Source organism: Brachycentrus maculatus, unplaced genomic scaffold, assembly GCF_059751285.1.
Source record: "Brachycentrus maculatus isolate JH-2025_06_01 unplaced genomic scaffold, ASM5975128v1 h1tg000049l, whole genome shotgun sequence".
NCBI lineage: Eukaryota > Metazoa > Arthropoda > Insecta > Trichoptera > Brachycentridae > Brachycentrus > Brachycentrus maculatus.
In genome coordinates, this window is record NW_028280803.1 from 2141956 (window position 1) to 2168132 (window position 26177).

At 37.1% G+C, this 26177-nt stretch overlaps 1 protein-coding gene across 1 annotated transcript; it reads left to right on the forward strand.

Moving 5' to 3' along the window:
• Nucleotides 1-778: 778 nt before the first annotated feature.
• Nucleotides 779-24621, forward strand: LOC148312200 (uncharacterized). The gene is made up of 16 exons (XM_088277727.1): nt 779-1354; nt 1502-1936; nt 2310-2474; nt 3978-4217; nt 4976-5188; nt 6499-6663; nt 7650-7959; nt 9528-9667; nt 11433-11503; nt 13543-13672; nt 15262-16381; nt 18862-19118; nt 20528-20666; nt 21460-21576; nt 22654-22744; nt 24149-24621. The coding sequence occupies exons 1-15, from the start codon at nt 1319-1321 to the stop codon at nt 22737-22739; spliced, it is 3624 nt and encodes a 1207-aa protein (XP_088133853.1). The 5' UTR covers nt 779-1318; the 3' UTR covers nt 22740-22744; nt 24149-24621.
• The last annotated feature ends 1556 nt before the right edge of the window (nt 24622-26177 follow it).

The window sequence follows — 26177 nt, forward strand, 5'->3', positions numbered from 1 at the left end:
AATTGGTGTTAAAAACCAGAAATATTTATCTAGCATTTCAAGTCGGCTTTTTATTGCCCGAAACAATTCAATTTCTTTTCATTTAATAAATAACCAGATTTGATGATTTTCTTATTATCACTCTTCTGCAGAAATATACTAAGCTTATCAGATAGGCACATTTGTTTAGTACAATCATCAATACTTGTTGCATTATCTTCAATTTCATGTTTAACTCCCACCTCAACTGCTACTTTTGGTTACTAAATTCCCAATTCATAAACTTATGTGAAATAGAGTTATGGCGTACAACTTCGCCAATACATCTCTATCTTACTTAATTTTTGGTTTGAAATTAATTTGTTTGAAAGCCGTACCAAATTTTACATTTAAATTTGGTCTTGGTCCCATATTAAAGACTACAAATGGTGTTTTACTATATTAGCTTATTTCCTGGGTTTAAAAAAAATCTCCGGGTTTCCGGGTTTGTTAAATCTATGAAAAACCCGGGTAAAAAACCTAATGAAACAAGTTTAATTCATATCTTATTTGATGGTCAATCAATCATGCTTTATTTATCGCGAGCAAAGATATAAAATATTTGAAGTTGTCTGAGTAAGATAATAATAAATGTATTGTATGATCAACCAACAGGTTTTAATACCCAAGGTGACAGCGCCAGGAAAGTTAATACCCTACTAGAAAATACTAGTCCCTTCAATATACCACGCGCATCGATAGACCAACCGAAATATATCCAATAGGTAGGTTCTACAAGAATTTACGCTTGTAAATCGAGCTTTTGGCCATAAAGAATCCTGTCACTTTATTCTATTAAGTTGGTAGATCCGAGTGAATGTTTAAAAATAGTTATTTGTCCATTTGTCTATGGATTGTCTTGACGGAATTTCTGTTTGACACTTGGTTGTTGCTGTTCGTTCATGCTTTTTGGACAGAGTGATGATTTTATTTATGTGTAGTTATTTTATTTTAAATCGCGGATATTCGCAAATAAAAAAATATCCGTAAATACACCAGTGTTTAGTGATCGGTTTTAAATTATTTTTATACAACAAATATACGGGAATTATTTACAATCTGCAAAAAACAACAGATGTTCATAATGCCAAATATCTATAAAATTGTTTGTAAATATGGACCATATAATATCAAATAAGCTATAATATTCCAAAAATGTAGCACTTTTACATGGACAATTTATTTATTCATTAGCTGATGTGTAGATATTTAGGAAATGTATTTTATTACTCGCCAATTTTATACTGTTTTAACAGTTTTATGATAGTAAAATGAAATATGTGATTTATTTTGGAACAAAATGAATGGCCTAGTATCTGCAGCTGCTGAAGCTGAGGTAAATGACTGTATTTTAGTTAATAAATGTATCTATTTTGGTTTTCCATTCAAACCTTTGTGTGTGATACTTTTAACCTAGATGTTTCAAAAGGCCTCGAAAATTACGCAAAACACCCTAGTTATTTATTATGTGTATTTTTTTTAGGAAATACTTAAAAAAGCTAGATGGAATTCTCACACGTTAGATTTGAATTATGATTTGGAGAGTGATGACACATCCGTGGAGCACAACTCTAGTCTATGGGCGGGGGAGCAGTCCTATGCGGGCGGCTTCGGGCGCAAGCGGCCCATGGAGCAGTACTCCAGCCACGGGTACTCCCCCGGGAAGCGGGAGTCCAGCCTCGGCTACTCCCCCGAGAAGCGGGAATCTAGCCACGGGTACTCTCCCGGGATGCGGGACTCCAGCCACGGTTACTCTCCCGACAAGCGGGACTCCGGCCACGGCTACTCTCCCGGGAAGAGAGAGCGATCCTCCCAGAGCCTGAGTCCTGTCAAGAAACCGGTCAAGTTCAATATTCACGACAAGTTACGCGAGTTATATGATGAGCTTACCTCTGATGAAGCTCTACAGGCTAACTATGTACGCTCCTTTTGCGTATTTACTTATTTATAGCATAAATTCACTTTCAGATACCACACACTTTTCAATTATGGTCATAATACTAAATTATACCAGAAAAATTATGTACAAAAAATCATAACATTGCTTAATAAAAGCATACAGAAAATGAAGGAATAATATTTTTTATCCGATTTAACTTAAATCGAGATTTATTAGTAATCAATAATTTTATTTGCACATTTTTATTTATATCCAGAAAGCATTAATTTGGGCCGTAAATATATCATATGTCATCTAAAAACCAGTTCTTTGAGAAAAACGCTATCGATAAAATAATATAATGTATTCTTCCACCGACGAATGTTACTAATTTTTATTATTTGTTTTACAGCAAGGATTAAAAATTAGCTCTTATCTATTAGAAAAATTATTAACTCGGATGAATTTGAATGTGTTAATAATAAATTTATACCCTGGAAATAAGGGTTACTCAATATCGCTTAAGGTTAATGGTGATACTCACATGCTCTCTCCCCCCAATGATGGCTCCGCTAGCGTAAGTGACCCCATTTTATTACTTCATAGATTTAAAGTGAATTTTTGAAACTCCATTTTAAAATAAATTAATGCAACAAAAAGTAAACCAAATTAATGAGGCGAATGTTGTTTGAAATACGAGCAGAGTGAGATAGAGGAATACTTGGTATGATCAGTATTTCAAATACTTGAAAGTGGTCAGGTCAGGAGTTAAAATTATCGGCGGATATGTATGAGGATATGCATGAATGTGGAGGAGCCGGAAAATGTTTGCAAAGACATCGGCTGTCCAAACTTAAAACACAGTTAGAGGGACATTTTTGGACTAAGTAGAATCTACTTAGTCCAAAAATGCAAAAAAAATTACTACATAAAAAATGTCCCTTACTGTGTTTTGAGTTTGGACAGCCGACATAGTATGTGGCTTTTTATTCTCTCTGTCTGTAAGGTGATTTTGTTGCTTTAAAAAAAAAAATACTAGTCTTCTTTAATGTGGCAAACTGATATGTACTACCTTGATCAAAAAGTTCCCGGAATCACCACTGTGTGGCGTTCTCAGTCATCCAATTTTCTTTTTTTTCTTAGGTTGCTACATCTGTCATTGATATTGTATGAAATTTTCAGCTTGATAGCTTGACATTTGTAAGAGTGACACCGTATTGAGTCCATCTGCGATTGTGCGTGTTTTAGTTTTTTATTTTATTTTAAAAAATGGAATGGAATTTGATACCACAAGTTTGTATTAAATTTTGCGGTTTTAGTGGTGCGACGACATTAAAAATGCTAGAATAGTGTTTCGGCAACAATACTCTGAAGAAAACGAATGTTTCAACGATGACGAACGCAATAGCAGACCTTCGTCATTGAAAACCGACGAAAACATTAAACAAAATCAAAAAATGGATGACTGTAAGCCGCAAATTGACAATTAGAGAGATGGTAGAGGAGTTAGGCATTGCTTGTGGATCCGCTCAAGATGTTTGGGTGAAGCTATTCGCCAAAAAGATCAGATTTGTGGGCAAACACTCGTGAATTTTGCACCGCGATAATGCACCGTCGCACAATGCCATCGTTATCCGTGACCATTTGGCTAAAAATGGTACGAATACCATCCAACAACCACCGAATTCACCTGATTTTGCTCCCTGCGACTTTTTCCTATTCTGTCGACTCAAGAAACCGCTCCCAGAACGCGTTACAGCTTCCCAGATGAGGTCATAGAAAAATCGAAGATGGCTCTGATGGCCATACCGAAAACAATTATAAAAATGTTTTGAGGATTGATCAAGCGCTGGCATAAGTGAGTTGAAGTCAATGAGGAGTACTTTGAAGGGGACAATATACATTTTGATGAATAATCTTGTATTTTTAATTTTCTGATCACATTTCCGGGAACTTTTTGATCTAGGTGGTATGTTAATTTAATTATATAACCTATCAGATGTCACCTTGAACCGCTGTGTACGCCGTGAAACTTCAACTCGTAAACAAAATCTCCTCATTTAGTTTGTTATTGTTCCAGGCACATTCGCAATCAGACGATACCCTTTTAGAAACGGCACGATGGCCTTACGAGGAAGAAGACTTATTAACATATATTGATAACGAAGAGTTGCCGATAGTCCTGCTGGACTTGCTGGAGGCGGAACACTCATCTTTGTTCTATTCGGGATGTATCATTGCTCAAATTAGAGATTACAGGCAGGCCTATCCTATCTTCGTATGTGATACTCATCATGTATTGCTCAAACCAACTACTCAGGTAATATTGCACAAATCATATTTTTATATTGAATGCATTTTTAATCTTGTAGTATAATACTCTCCTTATTATTCATCGTTCACTTAATGTCATACCACTTAAAAACTCTACTTCATGACTGCCGCTTTCAGAATAACCATTCCATCATCGAGTCAACTGTCTACAGTTTTTAAGTGGTATTACACAAAGTGAACGATGAATGATAAGGAGAGTTTTGCACAAATAACTTATTATAACTATAACGAATTTTATAATATTTTTTAATCATGGCAAAATTCAAATTACCAAGCTTTTTCTGTATGAATAAACATATAATTTAACAGAAAAATCCCAATAACCTTGTTGAAAATCATTAAAATTCTTATCAAAACTTAATTACAATCCCGATCGGTTTCAAAGCAAACAGCCTCTTCCTCGAGACTAATAAATACTAGTCTAATAATTGGTCTCAAGAAAGAAGCTGTTTACTTCGAAACCGGTTAACATAATAATTCAGTTATAATAAATTATTGTGATTTTAAACAAAATTATTTTGTATATTATAAAAATCATACCTCATTCAATAAATGTTCCTGTTGATAATTTGGATGTTAACCTCAGTTTAATCCAGATCGCCTTCTGCTGGTTTATTTTGAAAAGTATTTCCTCCTTCAAAGAATTATTTTATGTAGCTTTGGTTGATGGACAGATGGTCTAATTCAGTAAGTGAAATGTTTACATTCAAAATGAATAAAGTCCGATTGTGTTGCTGTTTCCAGAGTATAATAAGCGACGTGAATGCGATAGCGCGTGCGGGGTCGTGGGGCCGCGAGGAGCGCCTGCTGCTGGAGGCGGCTGTGGTGCGCGCCACGGCTCCGCCCCTCTGCCTGGAGCCCCGCCCCGCCGTGGGGCTGCTGGCCGCGCGCCTGCATCACCAGCGCCACCTGCTCACCACGCCGGCCATCAGGAGACAGGCCAGGAGATACTCGCAGGTCAGTCACAGAACAGCGCACCACCCTCTCTGTACTTGAAGGCAGTCATAGTACATCACACTACACTCTTCATACTCGCAGGTAAGTCAAAGTGCATCACACTACCCTCTCCATACTCGCAGGTCAGTCATAGTATATCTCACTACCCTCTCCATACTTGCATGTCAGTCATACTACATTTCACTACTCTCTCCATACTCGCGGATTGAGCGCAGTACAACGCAATTCCCTCTCCATACTCCCATGTCAGTCATAGTACATCATACTACTCTATACATACTCGCGGATTGAGAGCAGTGCAACACAATTCCCTCTATACACGCAGATTAGTCATAGTACATCGCACTACTCTCTCCATACTCGCAGGTAAGTCATAGTGCATCACACTACCCTCTCCATACTCGCAGGTCACTCATAGCATATCTCACTACCCTCTCCATACTTGCATGTCAGTCATACTACATTTCACTACTCTCTTCATACTCGCGGATTGAACGCAGTACAACGCAATTCCCTCTCCATACTCCCATGTCAGTCATAGTACATCATACTACTCTATACATACTCGCGAATTGAGAGCAGTGCAACACAATTCCCTCTATACGCGCAGATCAGTCATAGTACATCGCACTACTCTCTCCATACTCGCGGATTGAGCGCAGTACAACACACTTACCTGTCTATATTCGCAGGTCACTCATAACACACTATCCTCTCCATAATTGCAGGTCAGTCACAGTACAGCACATTGCCAACATCAGTAACATCACGGTACAACTGTAAGTGTGTTCAGTTATGCCCAGTTTTTAGGAGGATTCATTTTACACATTTCTACAACGCTACAAGTAAATATCATTTGAGGATTATGTCATCTTCATTATTTCCTATATTATAACTATCACTATCTGTATCATGTATTCAATAATTATATGCTTTGCCGTAGACCATGGGACTTGTTTCATTGTACCTTAATACGGGACTGTCTTAAAATGTACAACAATAAAAAACTCACATTTTACAAAAAAACGTTTGCTAAAAACATTTAAAAAATAAGTGCAACATGTTTTTTGAGAACTTTATGTAAAAAACGAACATAAAATATTGGTAAAAATTTTATTTAAAGACACAACTCTAGAACTTAAACTTAGCTTTACATATGGTGTTTGAAAATGCTGCAGAATGCATCGAAACATGTGTCACAATAGGTTTTAAGAAATAGTGCTATTTAGCAAGTATAATATAAATTAAATACGTTACTTTTATATTTTTGTAGGATTTCTTTTTTTTTAAAAGTATTTGCGTAAATTCAGGTGGCGGTGAATCGCAAGCGGCGGTTGGATCAGCTCTCGAACCAGCGCGGATTGGGGCTCCTGGACATCATCAACAAGCACCGAGCGAGGGCGGCCAGCCGACAAGCCGCCAATCCGACCGCTACCACCAGAGCTTCCTCCAAGTATCCCAAGAAACCCAGCGAGGTAACCATTACCCGCCATCTGCAACTTTCAAACTTTTACTTGGACTTTTCTATTCTCTTAGAAAAAATAGAAGTCCTATTTTCCTGTGAGAATGTGCAATTCTGGCTTTGTTTCGTCAATCTTATCAAGCCGTATCCCAGGCATGCTGCATTGTGCAATTTCAATTTGAATTTTATCCAAATTGTTTTGAAATTTTGTTGTTGTTTTGATATTGTTGATATTCTTAAATAACTAGTGGGAATTATCATGAGTTTTCTGACATTTCTTTAAATTAGGAATAATAAAATAAATAAAATAAAATAAAAAGGAAACCAAGAGTAGGTTGTTTATTATAAAATAATATATATAATAATGACATTTGTGTGTACCAAATCTATGGTTCCTAGATTTGGTAAACACAAATAATTTAAATACAAAATGAAATTGCAAATATTTTTATTAATATTATGTATTTGGTCACAGTTTGTCAATTTTTAGGTGTCATTCCTATATTTCTTACAAAATATTTTGTCTGCAATCTTCTTTCTTTTTCAAAAGAGACTCCAATTTGTTTTTAAATTTGTTGGATATAATTGAGTAAGTTTAGTTGAGTATCTTGGTAAGTTATTCCAGTTAAAGATTACTTTGCTGGGTAGGAAGTTACTTCCGGTGACTTTGATGTTTCATATTCATTTGATACATCTCATTTAGGATTCTATAAACTCTTTCATTATTCTTCTTCTTGGTATACGCCTTGTGGCCTGTTTTTAAGAGGGATTAGCCTGCGATGTCAATTCCCAGTGGTCAATTCATCTCTTTGGTGGTTTGCCCGGGAGTCTTGGCCATGCAATGCAATGTGGGGTAATCTGTACCACATATACAACTTTCTCAAATTAATGTGATGTGTTTTTGATCATGGGTAGAAAGTGAATCTTTTAGAGACTTACTCCCATCTCAATAGACTTCTTCATTATGTTTGTGATGTGGATCAATTTGTGTTTTGTCAGGTGATCCGGCCGATCGTGGCGCCGCGCTGCCCGAGCCCCCTACCGGCCGCGGCGGCGGCGGCGGCGGAGGCGGCGGCGGGCGTGGCGCGGCTGGCGCGCGCGTACGAGCGGCCGCGAGCCACGGCTGACTGCGCGCCGCAGCTGCTGGAGGAGTACGTGCTGGAAGCGGAGCGCCCGGGCGCCGGCCTGTTCCACGTGCGCCTCAGCGTGCTGCAGCGCCCAGCCAACCAGGAGTACCTCGGCGAGCTCTACGTAGACCGGGACCACGTCGAGGGCGAGAGGAACGGCTCCGCCTGCCGCTTCCTCTTGGGTAACCGCTCTTTCCTTCATACTTAGGAATGTGGGTATGTTGGTGACACGGCGGTGACGACCACATCCCGCAATCGTGTACATACCCGCATAGTCTAGCAAGCGGCGTTCTAGATTTGTCTCTTCTAGAAACTTGTCCATCTCCATAGTGTAATAGTTACCGTGTTTAGCTACCGTGCTGGAGGTCCCGGGTTTGATTCCCAGGGGTGGGGTGAAAAATCAATATTAGTGATTTTACACTCAAATATTTATTTAATATTACCCTGAACTGGTCCCTGAAGCAGGAGTGATCACCTCGCCTTCATGAAAGTAACAATCAAGATAACACTGCATATATACAATGCAGCGCCCTTTGCACCATGGGGTGCAGATAGAAGAAGAAGAAACCAGTCACTCACCTAGAGCTACCTAGTAACTTATATTTAGAATAGACCCAAAGTCAAAGAACTAGCAAGTTTTTACTGATAATCTTCCACCGCAACCACACAACAAACTCAATGAGCCACTATCGGTTTGAATTTGAATTAAAAACCAAATTAAATAATTACTCCCTTAAAATAAGTCATTAGTTGTTCTGTTTTTGGATTTGATCACCCAAAGCTTATAATGCCAATCGGAACACACATTGGTTACGTGTTGCGTATTTTCAACTAGTAATATATTTGGCAATTTGGCATTAAAAACTTAACCACCCTACCTTCGGGTTATTTTCAGGCATATTTTTTTATAAACAAACAAAAAAATCATAACGTTTGTTGTCACAAAATATTGTCAGGTATGAAACCTGACGAAAATTTGTCAGTGTATCCGGTACGCATTAAATATTTTTGGAACAGATATCTTTTCTCTTGCGCGTAGGTCATACGGGTTAGCGCGGAATGGTGAAGAAAAACCGCGCGTATCATGTACGTTCATATGTGTCGGGTGATTTAGCTGGAAAGAAATATGAACTGAGAAAAAGAAACAAATACCATCCTAATTGGGTAACTGAAAAAGTAACAGCTACCCATTAGTCACAACTCTAGTGTATCTTTCATCTTTTTCAGCTTTCTGTCCTCCACTGCTGGATATATATAGGCTTCTTCCATATTTTTCGGTCGGTTGCATCCGATTTTTACCCCCCACGGTGTCGTACCATCTTTTTGAGGTCTTCCGACGCCTCTCTTATTCTCAAGGTCTCCATCTTGAAATTTTAGGACTGGGTAAATCTTGTGGTATCTTGTCTCGCAACGTGTCCTGCTCATTGCCATTTGAGTCTTGCTACGCGATCCATGATATCCGCTACTCTGGTTCTGCTCCTAATTTCCTCATTTTTTATTCTGTCTCTTAGGCTTATACCAAGCATGGATCTTTCCGTGGAGTTCTATGTGCATTTGAGCTTTTCTACATTTCATTTTGTAAGATCCATATTCTCTAATGCATATGTAGTTCTGAATGACTCATATGTTTTCCTTTTCAGACAGTCGGATATATTATTACTCTAGTATAAATATGCAGAATGAACACATTCATCCATCATGAGTCAATCTCTTTTGGCACTTTTTTACTACATTTTGAACTCAATTGCAGGTACCCGCGCCCATGCCAACAGATATATCCAGCAGTTTACGGAGATATTCACGGAAGAAGGAAGGAAGTCGGTCAGGATAAAGCACCTCGTCCCCGGACAGCAGCCGCGGGTCTCCTACACGGCCGGGATGCGAGAAATGGTAATCAAATAACATCTACCACATATTTCCCAAATTTTATTCAATATTCTTGTAATACAGTGAAATCGCATTAATAATTTGTAATTTTCAAGGTTTCGAAATTAAGTTTTTGTTAAAAATTACCTGATTCGAAATTTGAAATGTTTATTAATTGAAAAAGTTTTTGCACTAAAAAACTTATAATTCTAAATTATCAGTTGGCAACCCTGTATTTTTTGCTAAACAGCTGATACAAAAATGCAAATTTCTGTCTTGTCACTACATGTTTCCCAATATTCTCTGAAATTCTGCAACAGTCAAAATAAATGGTTTTAATTTCTTCATTGTGATTACGACTCACCAAAATATTAGACACCTAGTCAGCAAATAATTTTACTCCTTTCAACTAATAATTCTAAATTAACAGTTGGCAACCCTGTATTTTTTTGCTAAGCAGCTGATACAAAAAATTCAAATTTCTGTCTTGTCACTACATGTATCCCAATATTCTCTGAAATTCTGTAACAGTCAAAATAAATGGTTTTAATTTCTTCTAAGACTTACCACAATATTAGACGCCTAGTCAGTAAATCAAAGTCGAGGTCATAAAATAATTGGCATGTTATTTTTAAATTGAAAATATAAATACGGTAAACATGTTTTGATGATTTTGCATATTATTTTATTATTACATTGTTGATCTACATAGCACTGGTGGTCAACCTTAAGCATACCATAGAGTTCAGATGCGCCATACAACTCTTCTTCTTCTTCTTCTTCTACATCTTGCTGTAGGCCTTGTGGCCTGTTTTCAAGAGGGATTAGCCTCCTGCGATGTCGATTCCCAGCTATCGACCCATCTCTTTGGTGGTCTGCCCGGGAGTCGTCTACCATGGGGTTGGGCGTACAGTGCGATGTGGGGGAGTCTGGATGGTTCCATTCTCCTCACATGGACATACCATTGTCTCCTTCGTCGCCTTCCCCACCTTACGACATCTTCGATCTATGTATATACAACTCAAGCCATACAACTCGAGCACAAATTTTCCTACTTTTACCTTTATACATAGTTTTAAAATAGGGATAGGAGTAGGATCTGGTTAAGGGAGGCAGAGAAATTACTCAATCATGCAATTCAATTTATAAATTTATGCCATTTCAAAAGACACATTTATTGGAGCACCAATCTTCAATAGTTAGAAATAATTTCTTGGACGAGAAGGTGATTGCTGGTGTTGACCCCACTAGTAGTGTTAACACATTGGTTACAGTAAATTTTTTTATAGAAATGTAATTTGACGCGGGTGATATTAATTCGCATCGAAAGATTGATGACAGAAAATAATCAAAAATATTTTTGTATTATAGTGACACCTATCCGCTACACAGCAAAGTAAAGGAAGTAGACTTTACATATTTTTTATGTATATGATGTTGAAGGTAACCGAAATGTACAAAAATGTCCACACCGCTGCAACACAAGGTTTCTAAAATGCATAAATATGGGTTCATTTATGAAGCCTCAAAAATAAGCGGGCGCAAGTATGCAATGCCCCATTTGTAATCATGTTATTTGCCACGTTTGGAATATGCACCAAGGTTTGGCCACTCCTGAAACAGCATGTATAAATAAAACGTGCATTAGTAAAAATAATAAATATTTTTTAAAATTTGGTTTTCACTGACTCATGCTCTTTTTTTTAATATGTACTGCGTTATTTTTAGGTGATGCAATGAAATCAAAATGGCCATGGTTTTCTAATCAGCGTATTTGATTGTTTTCTAGGGTCACGCCAATCAACAACTCGCAGCTCGGGCCCAAGGCATGGGACCTACCGCCGCCCCCTCCGTACCAAGGTAACACTTTCACGTAAAGCACGTGACACCCTTGTTGTCGGGCAGTTTTTTTTCATCAAACCCGACCATAATTATACTCAGGCAGTCTGCCACCCGATTCTCAGTATACTAATCACAAGTAACCGCAAACCCAATTCCCATCTGTACAATATTTTTTGGCATCTATTGCGCTCTACCAAAAGTAAGCCAATAGAACGCTTATAAGCATCTCCCACTCTACCTGTTTGTATAAGATGTGTATGTAAAATACGCTTTTAAAGCGTTTCCCGCAAACAATGGCTTAATAGTGCGAGGGCGACTGCGCTATGACATGTACCATCCAATTTTATCTAAATACATTTTTTGTCCTATTAATTTTGAATGTGTCCATATTTTTCTTCACAAATGTTGAATTTGCTCCAATTAGAAGTTATTCATATCAAGATTTTAGATTTTTTTTATTGTATCTTAACCTAGTTGAAAATTTTTATTGAAATGGAAATATGGAAGTTTGGCTATTTACAGAGATTTAGCTGATTTGAGTGATCACTTTATATGTATTTCTCTTACATCGCTCATGTAATTTTTTATGAGTTTGGCTTTCATATGTGTAGATTCGATTTTTCATTGGTAGAATACCATGGTAGGCCATCCATTTTCATTAAAGTCTGTACAAAGTTATATTACATTTCAATAATCATAGAAATTAAACATAATGGTATAATGTTGTAGGGTAGATAATCGACCATGAAACTGGGATTGCGGATTCAATTCCTTCAAATTGCAAAGTGAATTTCAGGACAGATTTGTTTTCATTGGTCCAGATGTTTGTGATGTATTTCATAAATTCCTTTCTTCATCTGCGCTGCTGCAGACAAGCTTCTAAAATCAGGCTTTGCGGGTTATTCTTTTTAATTAAAAAATACTCGTTCAAGTTTTAAAATGTCATTATCAAAGATCATCCTTAAATTCTTTACCAAGTTAAAAAAAATTATGAATGAATTGCCTTGTAAATCTAGATTTTGATATGCAAAATATGATCAACTGTTAACTTGGTATTACATTCTTATCATTGTTGATAGGAATTATCAAGAAAAAGATAATGACTCCGCATTTTAGTATACATTCAGTTGTAACTTTATCTCATAATTTGTTTTTGTGCAATATGTTTTGCAATTTCATCGTCGTGTTTGTCAGCAAAAATATTTTAAGCGTTGATAAAGAATGCATTAAAAATGGATCATTATATTTTAAAGTAAAGTGATGAATTTTGCCTAGTTTCATCATTCTTTTTTTTCTTTTTTTATTTACATTTTTTTTTATCTTTCAGTACTTCCTTTCAAATTTGTGTGAAAGGTACATGTTAATAACCAGCATTTCATATTTACTAGGAAAAAATACAAAATTGTAAAATTTTATTCATATACACGTTGTCGTAAAAATTCATTTGGCAGTCTTACTATAAACCCTTATCCTCACCCAATGGTGTAAAGGGCACTGCGTGAAATTGACACACTATTAATTTGATTGTTTATTATATGAAGGCTAATTGTAATAATAATATCCTTATCATTTATCATTCACTTTGTGTAATACCACTTTAAAAGAGTGAACGATGAATGATAAGGAGAGTGTTATATTACCATACCACAAAAGTTAACAGTGAAGGCTAATTGTAATAATAATATCCTTATCATTTATCATTCACTTTGTGTAATACCACTTTAAAAGACTGAACAATGAATGATAAGGAGAGTGTTATATTACCTTACCACAAAGTTAACAATGCTTTTAATATACAAAATACAACTGGTTTTAGTTATTAGTTCAAATGATTGTTTTATTTTAAATACCGGACTAATTTCAGATGACATAATAAAAATTTTAAAATTGCGGAAATTAATACTATAGTGGTATATCAAATACCAGACTGCTTTTCATTATTTCAATAATTATTCAGTTGAAGTTTCTTGATATATTACCCCATCTGCATTTTATGATATGTCAGGTAAATAACTGGATGATACACATATGTGTATGAATTTATTTTTGACATTTAGTGTTGCCGGTATCCCTGTGGTGTCACCATCGGGGGTCCCTGCCGCGTCGGCCCCCACCTCCACCTCCCCCGAGCTGCTGGTTGTGTCCTCCGGGGCCCGGAGGCCCATGACTTCCAACCTACCGCTGTTGGTAAGGAGAATTACGGTGATTTGTTTTGTTTACTCACTGTAGAGCATAGAGGTGTTGTGTCCTTTTACCTAATTGACTTGCTAAAACAATGTACGAGAGACTACCTTAACTTTTCACAAACAAATAACAGACCATTGTTTAATATCAATGATCTGTCATTTGGCTAGTCCAGTGCTGGCTTTAAATGACCTGTTATTTGGCTAGTCCAGTGCTGGCTTTCAATGACCTGTTATATGGCTCGTCCAGTGCTGGTTCTCAATGACCTGTTATTTGGCTAACCTAGTGTTGACTTTCAATGATCAGTTATTTTGCTTTCAATGACCTGTTATTTGGCTAGTCCAGTATTGGCTTTCAATGACCTGTTATTTGTCTAGTCCAGTTTTTATTTTAACCTGTTGAAACATAATGTCCATACATCATAAATGATATTTTGAAATTAATGATCAGCAAATTATTCCTATTATATCTTAGGATTTGTAACAAGCCATTTATTCCATGCAAAAACTGCTTATTCTCTTTTTTTATTTGCCAACAAAGCCACATCTACATATATTTCGACTCAAAAATAAAATACTTGTATAAGACCACTTTTGAGTTTGATAATGTAAACATGACTACTTTCTAGAACTACCGATGTTTTTATTAATAGGTGAAAATATTTTCACCCGTTGATGAAAACGCCTGTGGTTCACAAAACTAGTTGTGTTTAGATGAATAAACTTAAAAGTGGTCTTATGACTACAAGTGTTTTATGGAAATCATTATGTAATTCTTCAAAGTTAATAGCAAATCAATAAACGGTATATTTTACTCATTTACACATCCAAAATATTATCTTTTCTAGTCTGCAGACAGATCTGCACCTTCTAAATATGAATGATTTTCTTATTATTTAAATGTTCATCTTTTACCACATAAAAGAGTTCTTAAATATATTTTTTAAAGTAAAGCATGTATGTATTTCAATTGAGTCATGAAGGTACTATGGAGGTTTATTTCAATGTAAAATTTAGATATGGGGGTTTTGTGTGTAATGTAAAATTTCACAAATGCCTGCATAGATTGTTGGCAAATGTTAGCTCTTTTGTCGATTAATCACATTTTGATAAAATTGAGGCCGAATTTCATGAATAATAAGTCAAAATTTTGCCTGCAATTCTAAAATGGCCTGTGAATTATTTGGGTACACTCTCTCTTTAAAAAAGCCTTTTTTCCTGGAATGATGAGATAGCACGCACAGAAAATATGATCCAATAACTTCAGTGTAAGTGGTTGCATTGTCAAAGACATTACACACTTTTTTAAATGGTGAATTAATCCTAAAACCTCAAATTTATTGATTTAATTCATTGCAATGGGCCAATATGGTGCTTATTGATAGGTGGAAAATGTGCATCATTTTCTCAATTGTAAAATGGCCAATGGTATTACCTCAAACATTGCTGATAGCAACTGTGAAATGTCAGTGTTCCATATTTGACTATCTGAATATGATTAAAAATTCAAAATTTGAAAAATCATGTGTCTAATATGTATTAGTAAAAAATGGTTTTATAATTACAATTTGTTTAATTGAATTGATTATTCAGCAGGCGCAATTGCAGGCGGGCGCTGCTACCGTGCAACAGCTCCAGGCTACCAGCCAACCCGCCGCCAGCCCTTCCCAACTCGACCCCACCAAGTCTCAGCAACCCGCCCCCACCATACAGCACATACAGCTCCACCAACCTCTACTGAAGCAGCAAAACACCGACCAGCAGATACAAAACATCCAAATCACACAGCCGACGGCCGCGCAACTGCAGCAAATACAAAACGCTCAGCAAACGGCTAACCAGCTCCTAGCGCAACAGTTGACGAACCCTCCGCAGCCCATCAACCCTCACAAACTGCAGCAAGCCATCATACACATACAGCATCCCATCTCCGGACAAATATTGCAGCAAAAAGTGGTCACGAGTCAAGCTCAAATACAGGGACAGGGAACCCCCCAACACGTCACCATACAAACTCAGCCGGGAATAACGCTGCAAGGTCAACAGGGCGGAATCACGTTGCAGGGCCAACAAGGCAGTATCACCCTTCAGGGACAGCCGGGCATCACGCTGCAAGGACAACAAGGCATCACGTTACAAGGACAACAAGGCAGCATCACTTTACAGGGACAACAAGGAGGCATTACTTTACAAAGCCAACCGGGCATCACGATTCAAGGACAACAGGGCATCACGTTACAGGGACAGCCAGGCATCACGTTGCAGGGTCAGCAGGGCATCACTTTACAAGGACAGCAGGGCATCACGTTGCAGGGTCAGCAGGGCATAACTCTGCAGGGACAGCAGGGCATCACGTTACAAGGGCAACCGAGCATCACCTTGCAGGGACAGCAAGGCGGGCTCACGTTGCAGGGACAGCAGGGCCTCGCGATACAGGGGCAACAGGGCATCACGTTACAAGGACAATCGTTACAATCTCAACAAGGTGTTAATGTGAATCTTCAACAGCAGGGCATCACGCTCCAAGGACAATCGGTAAACTTGCAAGGACAACAGACTATTAGTTTAGCCAATCAACAAGTGAACAGTGTTCCGACACAAGTGACGCAAAAACAAAAAGTGAACCCGACAATGCAGAGGACCACCAACCCGGCTATCAGCGCCCTAGTCACGAGCTTAATGAATTCTGCCCATCAGTTCCAGCAGGCTGCCGGTAGGTCTTACTCATATTTCCGCTAACTTTCATCATGGAAGATGCGCCGGAACCTCGGGTGACCAACGATTCTAAATCCCTGTGAAGAAATGCACCCATTTGTGAATAGAATCTCAAGTGATGCTCTAACCTAAAATTCCATTCAAGAACTGGGTAATTTTTTTGATTAGGATTTCTTCAAATTGTTCTTCACCCTAGGCTGAGGCAAAATTCTATATTTATTCCGTACTTTACCTTACTAAGTAGTGCCTAACTTATTTCACTTTGTGTAACGCTGTGCACGTCACTGATCGGGCATTTATCCAAAGTCCCTAGTACCTATTTATTACCTATTCACCTTGCTCATTATGTACGAGGTTTGAACATAATAAGCAAGATTTGTATTATACTTTATATGACATGTCGCTCACTCCTTTCAACAACGTCATATATCAAAATTCGTCAATTTTCAGTTGTGCATGTTTTCGGAATGCCCAGATAATGTACTATATCCCAGCAAAAGCGGCATATTTTTAACTAAATATTTACCCGCTACAGGTCAGAAAGTGTTGTTTTTGCATTTTGAATAAAAAGTATTGTTTAAGTATTTTTTTAAATATACAAAATATTTTTCAAATGGAGAAAAAACAGTCAGGTTTACCTAAAAAGATCTGTTACACAGTAAAAAGTTCAATAAGTGGCTTGATATTTATTTTGAATACATTGTATTATACAGTGTACTAAGCTTTGAGAACAGGTGTTTGCGGAGAATCTTAGGCGTGCGGTGGTTTGACTTTGTGAGGAATGAAGAGATAAGGCGTAGGACGCAGCAAATCTTGGTCACAACTGTCGTCAAAAAAAGGCGATTCAGTTGGCTTGGCCACGTACTCCGCATGCCTCCTGAGAGCCTTAATCAAGCTTGCCTCTTTTACAAGGCATCAGGTTCGCACCGCCCAGGACGACCATTGCTGACAATTCGTCGGCAGTTCTCGTCAGAACTTCGCGACGCGGATCTGACTTGGGAGGATGCAAGGGAGCTGGCAGCCGACAGAAAAGCCTGGAGACAGTTTGTGGACTCCATATGCTCCACCTAGGGAGCGGATATGGTTATTATTATATTTTTTAACATCAAAAACGATCTCCTGAAAAATCAAGTTTTTGATAAATGACATTGTTGAAAGGAGTGAGCGATGTGACAACAATTTTTCTGTTAAATTTAACTATTTTTACAACATTCTGGGTGTGCCCAAATCCTTGTTAGGAGGTCTTTTTTACATTTTGACATTTCAACATGAGTGGAAAAGGATATGGAAGTCTAGGTATTTACAGAGCTTACGATGTGTCATAGGCTGGTTCAAGTGATCACTTTATACACATGTAACATTCAGCATTCTATCCATTATTTTGACATGAAGGTTTGAGGTGGTACCCAAAATGTTGTGAATAAAATAACTGGTCAGATTATAAGCTGCATAAAATTTTTTTATCATGTTTTCAGGGGTCTCCCAGCATATAAAATAATTTGGTAAAGGTCTTGTATACATTTTAATAAAAAGGTTTCTGCTAAATAAAAGCTTACTCAAATCAACCATAGACACTGCCCACACATGAAGTGATGTGAGAATTGTAAGGTATATGTTTGAATTCCAAAAATCTGAGTGTAGTAGAATTTTTTTAACTCCTCAACTTTCAATAACTCTTTTCTTTTCAAAACCATATATTTATTTAAAAGAAAAACTCATTTTTTAAATACAAAAATGGTGTTTTAATAAAAAAATACAATCACTTCAAATGTTACCTTGGTTTAAAGAAAATTAAGTTGCGATTTATCTCATATTGTGCCTAAACTAGGAAAGTTTAATAAAATGCTGAGTACACACTGACAAATGAATGACCATCTGATGCATCATGTTGTCACAGAGTTCTCATAATCGTTATTTACATGAAGGCAAGTCAGTAAAGTAATATTTAAGTAAAAACTCATAAATGTTTATTTTGACCCCTCCAGGAATCTAACCTCGGAGTGTCGGGTTGTGGTCCCGTGGCTAGTGTCGCAGACTCTTAAGTCAGAGTTTCTCGGATCGAGCGCACTCTACCACAATTTGATACCTAATTCTAAAAATGAGCCGCTTAGGCTTACAGAAATACATAGTATGAAATTGAAGTATTTTTGTATGTAATAAAAACAAAAATATTTCCCTTTTTTATTTAACCACTTAATGCCAGGGTTTTTTTTTTGTAAAAAGTGTTTTAAAAAAACATCAGGGTTTTTTTAAATGTTGTATTCAAAGTTTATCCACTTTTCAAATAAAATATAATAATTAAATCATGTTTAATTTACAATTACGTTATAGACGTAAATGTTGTACTAATTTATCGTCGAAAAACTAATTGAAAAATTCAAAATTAGAACGCATTTAACGTGCGAGCGTGACTCGTTCAAAAGTATGAAGCAGAAAAAAAACCCACATCAAATTTAGTAAATTAATAAACATTTTCAGCGGCAAATGCGGCGGCCAAGTCCACGTCCAACAGCTCTAACCCGCCCAGCAACAACGCCACCATCCTGAACCTGCTGAACAGCGCGCCGGCCGCCATGACCAACTCGGGAGGCGCGGGGCCGGGCGAGGGGGCCGCGGGGGCGGGGGGTGCGGGCGGGGGCAAGAAGGGGCCGGCGGGCGGGGGCGCCTCCTCCGCGCTGCTCGAGAGGCTCATGGCCCCGCCGGCGCCCTCGCCCAGCGGGATGCAGAACGTCCAGGTCAGTGGGGTTTTGTTGATTTTTACCCAAAAAGTTACTATACAGGTAAAATCTCTTTGTAGCGAATACCAAATTGACAAAATTTCCAGTATAACGAATCTGCAATTCGTCCCCGGAAAACTTCCATATAAAATGTACTGAACCAAAATTCCATGTAGCGAAGCCGATCTCAGAATAACGAAATTTTTTTTTCAAAATTTATAATGATGTTACAATTTACAACATTTTGAGTGTGTCCAAATACTTGTTCACAAAATCTGGATTATCTCCAATTACAGGAGTTATTTTCATATTATTTTTGACATCTCATCAATGATGAAGAAGAATATGGAAGTCTGGGCATTTACGGGGCTGACGACCGTCATAGGCTGGTTTAAGTGATCACTTTACACACGTGTAACATTCACCAATTCTACCCATTATTGACAACCACACTACTCAAATTCTTGGAAGTTCTGTATAAATGAACCAATTTAGAAACCTTGTTCTTGAGTCATTGGGAAAATTTATTTATCAACAATATCGTGAGGTGGGGACGACAACGAAGGCGACACTGGAATGAGCATGTAAATAGAAGAGACTTCCACGTCCTTCAAGAAAACCCTGAAGGACGTAGACCCCCAAAAAAGTGGAGAGATAGCTGGCAATCAACATTCCATGAGCGACAGGCGGCGGCACAGATAGATCCTAAGAAAAGACCATGGATTATTTACAGGGCTTTTGACCCGCCATTGACTGGCCGGTATTTACTTTTTGTGTAATATTCACCATTCTACCCATGATTTACCACCATGTTACTGAAATTCGATTGGTAAATGTTATATGGAATGTTTCCATGGACCGATATGGTCATAATGCAAATATGCTCCAAAGAGCAAGAGCGGGGAGACAGTTGCTGACTGATATCAAGGTCTGGAGGTGTCCTATCTGGGGCATGCGCTTAGAAAAGAGAAGTACGGGCTATTGCACCTAATCACAAAAGGGAAAATAGAGGGTCGACGGATATATAGAGGGAGAAGACAGATCTCCTGGCTCCGGAATGTACGAGATTGGACTGGGATCAGACGCTATTTAGAGCTGTCAAAGACAAGACAATTTACTCTCAAGTGAAAGTCGTCGACACGCACAGAAGAAGAAGAATGTTGCACAGTGTATGAAGTGATCACTTAAACCAGCCAGTAACAGCCTGTAAGGTCTATAAATACTTATACTTTATCATCTATGATGAGATAATTCGACAACAAAACAGGTTAATGAAATTCCCAAACCATATTTCAGCAACATATCTGGGTTAATTGAGTTGAGAAATATTTTTTTTTTCTGTGACAAATTTAAAACTCAATTTCGTACATTATGTTGGATATCCATATTTTTTTTGTATTAAAAGCCTGTATTGTTCTTGTTACCAGGTTCAAATCCCGGGGCTGCCGCAGCCGATTTCGCTGTCTCTTTCCTCTGCCGGGGGCGCTCCGGCCGGCCTACTCGTGTCTGTCCCGGTGTCCTCGCAAGCCCCTTCACAAGCGCAGAGTTTACTCTCGCTACCAATCAGTAAGTCAATAAAATCAAATCAACCTGCCCACGTGGTCGTCCAAACAAAACTTTCCTTAATGGAGCATGGGCCTACACGAACTAAAGCCTGGTGATATTTATTTCTAAAATGGCACTTGTACTGCCATCTGAAGTTGGATTTAAACACTAAAACCACACTTCAGATTATTTTTCTGGTTTACCCAGGACAGTTCACTTAAAGCTTTAGAAAGTTTGAGTGACATTGTTGTAATGACGCTGTCAATGAAAACTCACGAAATACAAAATTTATAATATTTTAAAATAAATCATGTTAACTAGTGTAAATATTTTTCAAGAAAATGTGTTGCTTATATTATTGACAGCTGATGTAAAATTATAAAAAGAACTAATGAAATCAGGTTATTTTATTTTTATTTAAGAGTTTACATTATTTAAAGGTCTAGTTAGAAAAAACTAAACAGAAGCAATAAAAAAATGTAAAAAAAACTTATCCTTATAAAACAATTCTAATCATAATTATATAAAGAATTGGGCAATTTATTCAAGAATTTCCAATAAAAAGTATTAAATGGCAACTGGCGAGCTTTTTTATCTTATTGCAATGCAAACAAGTGGAAACATGCGAGCAGTACTCAGGTTAGCACGATACGACACACACCTCGTCCCCGAACACTGCTCCATCAAATGTATTAAGTAGTTAATTATATTCAAATTATAATTTGTAAAAATATCCGTTATAAATTTTGATATCATGAAAAAAATTAATGTGTAGATTGAAATATAATATGTGTTAATTGTATGGCACTTGCAGCGCAACTGATGGCACGAGAGGTAAACAGCGGCGCCCCCTTGCAGTTGCAGCTTCAGCGGCCCCGAGTGGCGCCCCGGCAGCTCCCCACTAAACTACCCAACACTACCACTGTCACTGGTAACTGTCATTTTCTTAAATTTGGCTTTTCATTATCTTCAATTGGTAAAAATTTGAAAACAAGAATAACCTGGTTGTGTCAACAATAAAAAAATGCAGTTCATAAGGTCAACCATATTGAACTATTTTAACACATTGTTTGCGGGAAACGTTTAAAAGGGTCTTTTACATACTTACTTTTGGTAGACTGTGAGATGCCAAAAAACATTGCACAGATCGGAATTGGGTTTGCGGTTACTTGTAATTAGTATGCTAATTAGGGCCAAGTTTGGTGAAAAAACCACCCAACAACTATGCGTTAACTCGTTAGGAATATTTGATTCCTTGGAGATTATTACTACTTATTACATTAATTAATTATTACTTATTAGATTAGAAACCTTACTCCACATATGGTTTTAAATTTTTGTTTTAAATTTATGGTATACAAAGGGTTACTAAGATTTTTTATTTTATTTGAAATTTCACTTGGTAAATATTTACCACTTTTTCTTAAAATCTATTGTGCCTATGTAAGTCAAAAGTAATGCAATAACGTATGGAGGATAACAAAACGCCAATCCACATTCTCTGTACATAATTGTGACGCACTCGCTCGCAAACGAAGTCACATCCTTGGAGGACTGGACTCCGAGAAGGTGAAGCTCCTACCACCAAGACAGGTTGTGAGATACATGGCACACATAGGTCTTGGGAGTGAGCTGTGATACAGAGGGAGGTCACAATAGACCTATGGTCGCATTGACATAAGGGATGCAAGATCCCTTGACCTCAATTTTTTTTTTAAATGCCAATAACACCAGCACGTACATTCCCATGGTCCCATGGTCGTCAGTTCCCCACTTTCAATACTAAATGCGTCAACAGGGCACGTAAACTCCTTAGTAACAAGGATTGAAAATTTTACAATTTATTCATGTATTAAAAAAAAACTACAATTGATTACATCACAAATTGTTAATTTTTCCCGCAAATTACAAAATATGTTTATTCCCTCATATCTCCCTTATTTCTTTACAAATTTTTGTTTGTTTTGGTTAATTTATTAATGTTCTTCTTCTTGTTCTATTTTTCCAGCAAATTCAGTACAGTACATGCGCCAACTAACTGCAGAAGCGCACCAACAGAGGCGGAGAACCAACCCCAACGAACCCAGCAAATAGTTTAGGTACCTATGTACTTATTTTACTATGCAATTTTATCTTAACCCTAAATTGGATTTTTTTCTATAACAAGAACATTTTATTTTTGCATCAAATATGTACTGAAACAAAAGAAACCTTCTTCTTCTTCTTTTTCTAGATCCTAAGGATCTGTTTGTGCCTCCGCTTGTAGCTCTTGGGATGTTGACTCCCAGCTGTCTTTCCACCTATTTGGAGGTCTGCCTGGGGGTCTGCGTCCTTCGGGGATTCCTTGAAGGGCGATATGTGGAAGTCTGTCATCCGACATTCTGTTTACATGATCATTCCAGTATCGCCTTTGTTGTCCTCCCCACCTCACGATATCCTCAAAACCGATACGTATTTTATTTCATAAAAAAAAACACATGGTTCATATATGAATCACACTATTTTTGTCCAATAAATATGTATTAGATTAATATATCACTTACCATCCTGGGAATCGAACCCGGGCCTCTACTACAGTAGCCAAAGGCGCTACAAATACACTACCGAGGTAAACAGCATCTTCTTCCTGGCTCTATTCTAACAGTCAACAAAGACGATGTTGGGGTCAGCTCTCCTCGCCCACAGATTGTACATAGATCCTTTTATCACGGGCAACATCACCTAGGCTATGCCTTTGAATCATATTTTCTTTCTGTATCGTCCATGAACTCTTTGGTCTCTCTCTAGATGTCTTTTGAGGAAGATCCACGGCAATCGTCTGGTTCATAGTATGATCGAGTTCTCTGCTTCCTTGCTGCATACTATCTCAATTGCCTTTCCCCTACCCTAACTATGGATGTCTGTTACAGGCAAACAATCACATATATGGGTCTCGAATATAAATCCAATGATAGTGAATAATTTATACGACTTATCATCTTGGTCCAAATAATTTGATTAATCCATTCAATGATGTTATTGTTTTAAAATTGTAAAGGAAATTATTATTAAGGTTTTTAATTTCATTGTATACAAAACTGTTCCTCTTCTTCTCCGTCTTAGTCCTCATTAATGTTATGACCCTTGTGGAAGTAATGACTCTTCTAGAGTTATCTCTTGACTGCGCTGCATGTAGCGCTCCAACCACTGAGGTGCCTGCTGCTATCTTAACTTGATCGGTTCATCGTGTTGGGGGTCCTCCCTCTCCCTCTCTTCTCCTCCAGGCTACTGATCAAAACCAGTCGTTCCAGGCTATCCTCATGGCCACGCACAATGTATCCAAAGAACTGAGGAATCCATTGTGTACAGATATTGGCCAGAGACAAGCCATCTACATCTGTATCGGTCCATCGTGTGAGGGATCTTCCTCTGACTCTCTGTTGTAGTGTGACATAGTTTGTTTGTATGTATCTATTTTTTCATAATCCATCGAGTAATATATATTTTTCTTTTTCTTTTTTCAGTGTTCTGATAGTGCCCGATGACAGATAACCTATTTATAAGAATAACTTTATATTTATACCTGATTTGTGGATATTATAAATTAAATATCGATGTATTATAAAAATATTTTTGTGAATGCAATAAGCAATATGCAATACGCAATATGCACTAACATAACCCTGACCTAGAGACGCATTCAGTGACGAGTTTATATTTCTCCCAATGTGTATTTGTATATATTATTAATTAATTTTACCTGATTATTCGTAAAAGTGTTTGTAAAATCATCTTTTGCAAGTGACTAATTGCAATAACTAATGTGTACGTACGTATTAAGCTGACAAGTCTGAATGAAATGAATTTTATACCTTCGTTGTGTCAGTCAGCCCGGCTGTCAATCTGTCAATCCATTATTATGTTTCCTAAATGTACATACTGTCTATTGTTAAAACTATTTAAATGTCATATTTACAAAATACAGATTCATTTAAAAAATTACTCATTTCGTTGTTCACATTGCGAGATTTTTATTTTCCTATACTTCTTCTCTCCTCTTCCTCTTCTGCGTCCCGTGGTGCGCAAGACATTGTATGTATAAAAAACACTGAATTCTCTTGTAAAATATATGAAGACAAGCAGACTAATCTTACGTTAGTATAAAATATCATTACTTTATTGATATATCAAACATTGATGAGAATATGGAAAATTGGGCAAGGCTTACGAACTGTCATTGGTTGGTTAAAGGGATCACTTTACGCAACATTCACCATTTTTTCCCATGATTGACAACCACACTACTCAAATTTCAGAAGTTATATTTATGCTTCGATTGAAAAGATCTTTCGTACGCTAGTTCATGGTTGAATGGTGACATCTATGGTTGAAATTAGTAAGTTTTTATTAGCAGAAACCTTCAAGACATGTATGCAAGATTCTTCTTGAATTTCTAAAAATCTCACTATACATAACTCCTAAGCAAATTAAGAATTTGTGAATAAAAATTTGGACAGACTTAAAATATTGCAAATAAAATATTTCCAGTATTGTGACAATTTAGTAAAAATAAGTCATTCAAATCAATGAAAAAAATCCACATAATTAAAATTAATGTAAATTGTTTATATATTAAAAGAAATTGTAACAATAAAAGCAATATTAAACAAATATATGTGCCGGCATTTAACGTTATGCACAAACTACTTTTTTATATTGCATAATGATTATTTGGCGGAGATCCACCAAAGCCAACTGACTTGATGTGTCATAGGAGTTATATTCTGCTACATATCTCGATATGACTCATTCTTGTACTACCCGGAGTGCCCTAGACATCAGTAGTATTTTTCTTTATTTATATACTACTTCTCCATTTCCTTTCTCATATAGCGGTTATGTCCTTCACACTGAGCTTTTCACCTACGTCATCTAATTACAAACTTCGCTCTTAGATCCGAGAATCTGGAGCGTAGGACGGTTACCTTTCCTTTATAATGATATACATATGTAGTTAACAATTTAGTTAGCTAAAAAAAAACAACTGAGTATCTACATATAAACATTTAATATTATTTTGCATAAAAGCTTAACCCCCTTAGTACTACTGATTTACAAAAAAGGCAAAAAGGGGTCTCACATTACTTTAACCCTTATACGACTGTCCAAACTTAAAACACGGTATGGGACATTTTTTTTGCATTTTTTGACTAAGTAGAATCTACTTAGTCCAAAAATGCAAAAACAACGTACTACCAAAAAAATGTCCCTTACTGTGTTTTGAGTTTGGACAGCTGTATAGTGCTGTATAGCTTATTTTCACATATTTTGCATAAATTGCTAATTGCTTTTCATCATCACTACTTGACGAATTTGACTTTTGTAGGTAGAAAATAAAAAACTTTTACTTAAAAAAATACAAAAATCAAAATCAAAAATACAAAATGTTCAATTTACAGCAAAATAATTTTAAATGGTTATTTACTTTTTAAAAACGTTATACATGCATTATACACGCTAAGACACGTCCGTACAGGTCGATACCTAAATCAA

Bases quoted from the DNA above. Each gene is read 5' to 3' on its own strand.
- LOC148312200 (XM_088277727.1), top strand. From the start codon at position 1,319: ATGAATGGCCTAGTATCTGCAGCTGCTGAAGCTGAG. The intron at 1,937-2,309 runs GTACGCTCCTTT...TTTGTTTTACAG, and splicing joins AAGCTCTACAGGCTAACTAT to CAAGGATTAAAAATTAGCTC. The intron at 2,475-3,977 runs GTAAGTGACCCC...TTATTGTTCCAG, and splicing joins CCAATGATGGCTCCGCTAGC to GCACATTCGCAATCAGACGA.